General features: G+C 65.0%; 1 protein-coding gene across 1 annotated transcript; it reads left to right on the top strand.

Annotated features, from left to right (window-relative positions):
• Positions 1-748: 748 nt before the first annotated feature.
• Positions 749-8596, top strand: LOC309448375 (polyhomeotic-like protein 2; the record flags this gene model as incomplete). Its single annotated transcript, XM_082069846.1, is given in 12 exon segments — positions 749-895; positions 4725-4896; positions 4983-5141; positions 5221-5298; positions 5388-5549; positions 7225-7329; positions 7399-7437; positions 7439-7572; positions 7574-7614; positions 8233-8348; positions 8350-8459; positions 8461-8596. Coding segments are annotated over 11 exon segments (1224 nt in total). The 5' UTR covers positions 749-895; positions 4725-4752.
• Between the last annotated feature and the right edge of the window lie 684 nt (positions 8597-9280).

The following is a 9280-nucleotide window of genomic DNA, read 5'->3' on the forward strand; positions in this document are numbered from 1 at the left end:
CCCTGGGCACCCCGGGGTGACCCCAGGCACCAGTGCCACCACCCCTGTACTGCAGCATCCCACGGGTGCCAGCGCTGGGCACGTGGTGACGTCTGGTGACACCAGACAGCACTGGTGATCGGTGTCACCGTCCCTTTGCTGCAAGTGTCCCTGCAGTACCGACCCTGAGCACCCCGGGGTGACCCCAGAACAGCGGGGACATGAGGACCGGTGCCACCTCCCTGTCACGTCATCCCACTGGTACCAGCCCTGGGTACCCGAGGGTGACACCGGGTGTCCCCAGGCAGCACTGGTGACCGGTGCCACCATCCCTCCAGTGCATCCCTCCCGTACCGGCCCTGAGCACCCCGGGGTGACACCGGGTGACCTCAGGCAGCACCGGTGACCGGTGCCACCGCCCCTCCAGTGCAGCATCCAGCCGGTACCACCCCTGAGCATCCCGCGGGGTCACCCCGGGCAGCCCCGCTGACACGGTGACCGGTGCCCCCCACGTCCGGCCCCCCCCCGCCGGGCTCACCCGCTGCCCGGGGCGGAGCGACCCCTCCCTCCCCCCGCCCCTCCCCGTTGCCATGGCGACCCCGCTCCCCCCTCCCCTCCCTGTTGCCATGGCGAGGCGCGAGCGGCTGCCGCCGGCGCGGCGGGCGCGGGGCGCGGTGGGCGTGTCCCGGCGGGGCGGGCGGGGCGGCGATTGGCTGGCGCGGCCCACGTGACGCGCGGAGGAATGCAAATGAGTTATGGCATCGGGCCGCCGCGCCGCCGCCTGAGGGAGGAGGGAGCGGCCGCGGGCCCGGCCCCGCCGGCACCGGCACCGGGACCCCCCACCGCCCCCCGCCCGCCCCCGGAGCCGCCGGGGCCATGGCCGTGGCCGGCGGGAGCCGCTCCGCCCGGGCCGCAGGTACCGCGCTTGCCGCCGCTACCGGGCCCCGGCGGCTTTGTCTGGGCCGGGCCGGGAACGGGGAGGGGGGACAGAGGGGGGGTTGGGGGGGGCCGCGCCGCGCATGCGCCCCGGGACCCGCCGTGCCTCAGTTTACCCGTCCGCCAGGCCCGACCTGCACCCCACCGGTGTCCGTGTCCCGCCGCCGTTCCCCGCCCCCCTTTGGAGCCCCCAGTTTCCCGCCCACCCCCCGTTATATCCCCCCGACTCGTGTTTCCCACCCCTCCCCATCATCTTGCCCCCCACTCTAATTTTACATCCCCTTATTATTATGTCCCACCCCCCCACTATCATGTTCCACTGCTCACTATCACATCTGCCCCCCATCATATTCCACTCCCTCTCGTTTCTATCCCACCCCCCACTAGTGTGTCCCCCCCAACCACCATATCCCCCCCCATCATCCTGCACCCCCCTCTGATTTTGCACCCCCTTATTATTATGTCCCACCCTCCACTATCATGTTCCATTGCTCAGCATCATATCTGACCCCCCCACATTATATCTGACCTCTGTCTATCTCACCCCCCCATTACATCTCCCCCACTCACCTTTCCCATCCCCCCCACTTTATACACCCTTATTATTACTTCCCACCTCCCCACTATCATGTTCCACTACGTACTGTCACATCTGCCCCCCCATTATATCTCCCCCCCTCTATTCTATCCCATCCCCCACTAGTGTGTCCCCCCACCAGCCACCATATCCCACCCCCCATCATCCTGCACCCCCCTCTGATTTTACACCCCCTTATTATTACTTCCACCCCATCATGTTCCAGTGCTCAGCATCATATTTGACCCCCCACATTATATCTGCCCCCCCTCTATTGTATCTGACCCCTGTCTATCCCATTCCCCCATTAAGTATCCCCCACTCGCCTTTCCCACCCCCCACAGTTTTATACACCCTTATTATTATGTCCCACCCCCCCACTATCACGTTCCACTGCTTACTATCACATCTGCCCCCCCATCATATCCTACCCCCCTCTATTATATCCCACCCCCCACTAGTGTGTCCCCCCCAACCACCATATCCCACCCCCCATCATCCTGCACCCCCCTCTGATTTTGCACCCCCTTATTACTACTTCCCACCCTCCACTACCGTGTTCCCCTGCTCAGCATCATATCTGACCCCCCCGCATTATATCTGACCCCTGTCTATCCCACCCCCCATTAAGTCTCCCCCACTCACCTTTCCCACCCCCTCACACTTTTATACCCCCTTATTATTACTTCCCCCCCCACTACCGTGTTCCACTGCTCAGCATCATATCTGTCTCTATTATATCTGCCCCCCATCCCACCCCCCGCTCATGTTTCCCACCCCCCATCATCCTGCACCCCTCTCTGATTTTACAGCTCCTTATTATTATGTCCCACCCCCACTATCATGTTCCACTCCTTAGCATCATATCTGACCCCCCATCATATCTGACCCCTCCTCTACTGTATCCCACCCCCCCATTATATCCCCCTCTTGTGTTTCCCACCCCTCCCCATCCTCTTGTGCCCCCCCATGATTTTGCACCCTCTTATTACTTCTTCCCACCCCCCGCTACAACGTTCCACTGCTCAGTATCATATCTGACCCCCCCACGTTATATCTGACTCCCTCTCTATCCCACCCCCCTCATGTTTCTCACCCCTCCCTATCATCTTGTGTCCCCCTTCTGATTTTACACCCCCTTATTATTATGTCCCACCCCCCTGCTATCATGTTCCACTGCTTAGCATCATATACAACTTCCCACATTATATCTGACCCCCCCATTATATCTGACCCCCGTCTATCCCACCCCCCCATTAAATCTCCCCCACTCACCTTTCCCACCCCTCCCCATCATCTTGTGCCCCCCCTTCTAATTTTACACCCCTTTATTATTACTTCCCACCCCCCACTACCATGTTCCACTGCTTGGCCTCGTATCTGACCCCCCCCAGTATATCTGAGCCCCCTCTATCATATCTGCACCCCCATAATCTTGCACCCCCTTATTATTATTTCCCACCCCCCACCTCACCGCTCGCTGTCCTGTCCCACCCCCTCTATCCTATCCCACCCCCCCACGATGATTTCTTGCCCCTCCATCACTTTGTGCCCCATTTTGGCTCAGCTCAGGGGGGTCCAGCTCTGCGGCTGCTCCCCGTACTGGCTGTGGGACCCCCCCGTGCCCCCACCCATGGTGGGTCCCGCTGTCACCCAGCAGTGCCGGGATCCTGCCCCTTTTTTTGTTCATTTTGGGTGGGTTTAGTGTTTTTTCAGGGGTCAGACGTGGGTTGTCCCCGTCACCCGTGGCTCAAAAGAGGGGTGGTCGTCCCTGACACCCCAATATCCACGGGGGTTTGGTGGGGGGGGGACGTGATGGTGTCCCCTTCCTGGGGGGGTTGGCTCTGGATGGACCTGGTCCCCATGTGTCGGTCGATATAGTGGCCCCATGTCACCCCGATGCCACCGGGGGGGACAAAAAGATCCACGGCTGCTCGGAGGGGAAAAGTTCTGCCCAGAATGTCCCCAGTGGACACGTGTTGGTGGGTGGACAGCGCTGGAGTGTCACAGGCCACCCCTGGGGACACCGCACGGCCCAGCGGGGGACACAACCCCCTGGGGATGTCACCGCTGCCACCTCCCATGGGAGCTGGGTTGGAGATGGTTGGTGTGGCCGTGATGTGGTCACCGACTGAGGCCACCAAGGCCACCCACTGTGACCGCTGTCCATGGTCTGCGGTGTCTGCACTGCTGTCCCTGGTCCTACCGCGGTGGCACCTGGGGGGTGGCACTCATGGTGGTGGCACCCGTGACAGTGGTGCCCGTGGTGGTGGCACCGTGGTGGTGGCACCCGTGACAGTGGTGCCCGTGGTGGTGGCACCGTGGTGGTGGCCCCCCCGGCCTGGTGGCACAGGGTATGGGCAGGGACAGGTGTCACGGGTGGGTGACCAGGGGAACGTGGTGGCCATGGGTGGCTCTTGGTGACCATGGAGCCTCGTGGCCACCGCGGTGCTGGTGGTGACGGTGATAGTGGTGCTGCCCGCAGCCCCTGCGGCCTCCACAGAGCCCTTGTCCTCCTCCTGTCCGTCTGTCCCTCCTGTCTGTCCCCTTCCTTCCACCCATCCATCTCTTTTCTCCCTTCCGTCTGTCCTTCCTTCCCTCTGTCCTCCCATTGTCCCTTTCCTCTGTCCGTCCTTCCATCCCTACATCCCTCTCCTACTTCCATCTGTCCTTCCTTCCATCCATCCTTTACTGTCTTCATCTCTTTCCTTCTGTCTGTCCTGCTCCCTCCTTTTGGTCTATCGTTCTGTCCACCCTCCATCTGTCCTTCTGTCCATCTATCCTTCCCTCCCTCCCTTCTTCCGTCCCGTTCTCCTTTCCATTTACCCCTTTCCTCCTTCTGTCGTCCTGTCTGCTCTTTCCTACTTCTGTCCTTCTCTCTCTCCCTTCCCTCCCTTTCCTACTTCCTTCTGCCCCGTCCTCCTTCCATCCGTCCATCTGTCCTTCCCTCCCTTCCTTTGTCCCTTTCCTCCTTCCTTCCCTCATCCATCCTTCTGTCCCTCCCTGCATCTTCACCTTCATCTCTCCCTTCCTTCCAGCCATCCCTCTGTCCATCCCTCCCTTTCCTCAGTCCTTCTGTCCATCCCTTCCCAACCTCCGTCCTTCCGTCCATCCTCCCATTCCCCATCTCCCGCATCCCGGGGGCTCCTCCCCCCAATAACCCCTCGGACCACCATCGTGTTCCACCCTTGGGTGCCGCAGGGTGCCCCCCTCACCCTCCCTCCCCCCCCAGCTCTAGCCTGACCCCCCCGCCCCCCACCATGGAGAACGAGCAGCTCCCGGCCCCCGCGCCCGCCAGCAGTGCCGGCGCCACCGCCACGACGCCCAGCAGCACCGGCGCCGCGCGCCCGCCCGCGCCCCAGATCTCCGTCTACAGCGGCATCCCCGACCGCCAGACCGTCCAGGTACCGCGCTTTGGGGGGGGCGGCTGGAACCAGGGGGTGACGTTAGCGGTCGTGGTACAGCCCGGGAACGTCCCCGTGCCCCGCAGGTGATCCAGCAGGCGCTGCACCGGCAGCCCAACACGGCGGCGCAGTACCTGCAGCAGATGTACGCGGCGCAGCAGCAGCACCTGATGCTGCAGACGGCCGCGCTGCAGCAGCAGCACCTCACCAGCGCCCAGCTCCAGAGCCTGGCGGCCGTCCAGCAGGTACGGGGCACCCCGGGGGCACCCATGGGTGCTGCGGTGCCACGCGCCGCTGACGTTCGCCTCTTCTTGTCGTCCCCAGGCCAGCCTGGCGGCCAACAGGCAGAGCGGCTCTTCGGGCGGCACCGGCGCGCAGCCCGCACCGGCGCAGCAGCCCACGGTGAGTCCCCGGGCGCCCGTCCCGCCGGCACCCGCGCCCCCCGCTCTGGCACCACGGCACCCCGGTTTTCTCCTGCCGTCCCGTTCCAGATCAACCTGGCGACGTCCCCGGCGGCGGCGCAGCTGCTGAACCGCGCGCAGAGCGTGGGCCCCGGCGCCTCGGGCATCGCGCAGCAGGCCGTGCTGCTGGGCAACGCCGCCTCGCCCGCCCTCACCGCCAGCCAGGCCCAGATGTACCTGCGGGCGCAGATGGTAAGGGGGGGGCCCTGCCCCACGGCGCTGTGGGGTTCCCCTCAGCTTGTTGTGGGGTGCCCAGGACCCTTGGGGTGCCCCTTGTCCTGCTGTGGGGTGGGCAGGACCCATAAGGCACCCATGAGCCACCTGTGATGTACCCGGGACCCATGGGGTGCCCCTTGTCCTGCTGTGGGGTGGGCAGGACCCATAAGGCACCCATCAGCCACCTGGGGTGTACCCAGGACCCTTGGGGTGCCCCTTGTCCTGCTGAAGCGTGCCCGGGGTCTGTGGGGTGCCCCTTGTCCTGCCGTGGGGTGGGCAGGACCCATAGGGTGCCCATCACCCCACAGTGAGGTACCCAGACCCCACAACGTGCCCAGGGCCCATGGGGTGCCCCTTGTCCTGCTGTGGGGTGCTTGGAACCCACAGGGTGCCCATTACCCCACTATGGGGTGCCTGGGACTCACGGGGTGCCCATTACCCCACTATGGGGTGCCTGTCACCCTGCTGTGGGGTGGGCAGGACACAGAGGGTGCCCATTACTCCCCATGGGGTATCCAGACCCCATGGGGTGCCCATAAACCTGCTGTAGGGTGCCTGGGGTCTGTGGGGTGCCCCTTGTCCTGCCGTGGGGTGGGCAGGACCCATAGGGTGCCCATCAACCACCTGTGGGATACCCAGACCCCACAGGATGCCCAGGGCCCATGGGGTGCCTCTTGTCCTTTTGTGGGGTGCCCAGGACTTGTGGGGTGCCTGTCACCCTTTTGTGGGGTGCCCAGGACCTATGGGGTGTCTGTCATCTTGCTCTGGGGTGGGCAGGACCTATGGGGTGCCCATGAACCTGCTGTAGGGTGCCCGGGCTCTGTGGGGTGCCCCTTGTCCTGCTGTGGGGTGGTCAGGACACAGAGGGTGCCCATAAACCTATGGTGGGGTGCTCGGGACTTGTGGGGTGCACATCACCCTGTTGTGGGGTGGGCAGGACCCATAGGGGACTCTTACACCACAGTGGGGTATCCAGACCTCACAAGGTGCCCAGCAACCCGCTGTGGGGTGCTCAGGACTCATGGGGTTCCCATCATCCTGCTGTGGGGTGGGCAGGACACAGAGGGTGCCTGTCACCCCACACTGGGGTATCCAGACCCTACAGGGTGCCCATCACCTTTGGGTGCCTGGGGCCCGTGGGGTGTCTGTTGTCCTGCTGTGGGGTGCCCAGACCACACAGGGTGGCCCCCACTGTGCTCAGGGTGCCCATCAGACCCCGGTGGGACACCCAGACCCCATGAGGTGCCCCCACACTGTTGGGGGTACCCAAACCCCCCAGGGTGCCCCCACCCTCCTCAGATCCCTCAGGGTGCCCCTTAACCCCGCTCTGGGGTGCCCACACCCCATAGGGGACATAGACCCTATAGGATGCCCCCCAGCCCTCATATAGGGTGCTCCCTGCCCCACTGTGGGGTACCCACCCCCACATGGCACCCACAGCTCCCTTTGGGGGTCCCCAAGCCTAGGGGGGGACTCTTTGCCTTTTGGGGGTGTCCCCAACCACACTGAGGGTGCCCAGTGCCTGTCCCTGGGGACATGGGCAGGGGGACACATGTGTCACCCCATAGGGGTCCCAGGGAGTGGGGGGACACACAGAGTGCCACCCCCCAACATGGGGGCCATGCACCCACTCTCTGTGTCCCCCCCCCAGCTCATCTTCACCCCCACGGGCCCTGTCAGCGCCGTCCGGCCCGAGAGCCCCGCACCGGCACCGCCACCGGCACCACCGCCCGCCCCACCGCCCGCCACCCCCCAGGTGAGGCCCCCCCGCGGCCCCAGCACCCCAAAATCCCCCTCCAGACCCCCTGACCCGCTGCCATTGCAGGTGCACAGCCTGGCCCTTCGCCCCGCCGGCCCCCACCTCCCCAGCCCTGGCCATGAAGCCCCCCGGGGGCCCCCCGCCCCGGGCCGGCCCCCCCCGGGGTCCCCCACCCGACCCCCCCGCCGAGCACCTCAAAAAAGCCGAGGGGCCTGATGCCCGCGCCCACCCCCTGGCCCGCCGCCGCCGCCCCCGCCACGGCCCACCCGCTCGTCACCCCAGGTAAGGTGCTGCGCTGGGGCGGGGGGGTCACCCATGGGTGCTGCGGGAGCCAGGGGGTGGAGTGTTCACTCTGAAACCTAATGATGGTTTTCTAGCCTGTATGTACCCACTTCAGGGGCGCATCACCCCCTTCTTGGGTGCTCAGAAAATCAGGGTGAGGTGAGCAGGGTGAGTGCAGCCCACAGCCAAGCAGGGCGTTCACTCTGAAACCTAATGATGGCCCCCACTGGTGTTTCCTGTACATTGGCACCCTGCCTGTATTTGGGACCTTGTGGGTCACACGTCCCCTCTGGGGACCTGCTTGGGAGAGTCTGAGCACCCAGAGGGTCCTGGGGTCCAGTGGGGTGCACTGGTGCAGGGGGTTGGAGCAGAGAGGGGATAGCCCAGGGGACCCCATGGGGTGATGGAGCTTGGGCATGCTGTCCCAAATGTGGGGGACCCCCCTGGGACAGCCTGAGCTCAGCTCCCCCATCTGCAGCAGGTAAAGCTGGTTGTCAGTAGGCACCAGAGTGAACAGACACCAGGGCAAGAGGGGAGGATTCCTGGGGGCGGGGTCCATTGGGGCTGAGGTACCGGTGACGAGGGGGGGTCCCCTGTCCCCCATCGCTGTCCCCGCAGCCTACGCCCCACTGCAGCCCCCCCAGTTCCTGCAGCAGCCGCCGAAGCCGATGCAGCCGCAGCAGCAGCAGCAGCAGTTCGTCATCCAGCAGCAGCAGCTTGGCCCCCGCGGGCAGCCCCCCCGGGGCCCCCACCGCCCCCCAACTCCAACCCCTGCCCCCCGCCAGCCCCGGCCCGGCCCGCAGCCCAAAGCGGGGGTTCCCCAAGGAGCGGGGGGCGAGGGGGGCCCCCCAACGGTCACCCCGGCTGCCACGCTGCTCCCCGCAAGTTCCAACACGCCTCGGCCGTCATCCTGCAGCTGCAGCCCGCCGGCGCCACGGTGAGGGGCGTCCCCCGTGTCCCCCAGCCCCCCCATGTCCCCTGACCCCCTGGCACCGTTTGGGGGTGCAGGGAGGGTTGGGGGTTGTCTGGGGAGGGAGCTGGGGGTGCATTGAGGGGCTGGTGTGGGAATGGGGGGGCTGATGTGTGCGCACACGTGTGCCCCTGTCTGTGCACATGGGGGGGGGCAGATGTGCTGGATCCGTGTCTGTGTGTGTGCACGTGTGCGTGATGTGTGTGCACGTGTGCGTGATGTGTGTGCACACACACACACTCATGCTACATTCCGTGGGTGTGCACGTGTATACTCGGTCTGTGCACGTGTTTTTACACAGGCTGGTGGGATCCTATGTGTGTGTGCACCCACGTGTCTGAGCCACGCACACGTGTGTGTGCACCCGCGCGGTGCACGTGGGGGTGTGGGTGCGTGTGGATGTGCACGTGTGCCCTTGCGCCACACACGTGTGTTTGATCCACGTGTGTCTGCACGCACCTGGGCGCACACTCATGCCAGATCCACGCGCCTGTCTGTGCACGTCTGCCCCTCATTTGCACGGGGGTGTGCATGTGCCTGATCCCTGCACGTCTGCTTGATGCATGTGTGTGCACACTCGTGCCAGGCCCTGCGCCTGCGTGTACCCACACGTGCACAGAGTGTGTGCAAATGCGTGTCTGACCCACGCACGTGTGCCCCTGCTCTGTGCGTGTGCCCGTTCCCTGCACGTGTGCC

This window comes from Streptopelia decaocto (assembly GCF_964273445.1).
Source record: "Streptopelia decaocto genome assembly, chromosome: 20".
NCBI lineage: Eukaryota > Metazoa > Chordata > Aves > Columbiformes > Columbidae > Streptopelia > Streptopelia decaocto.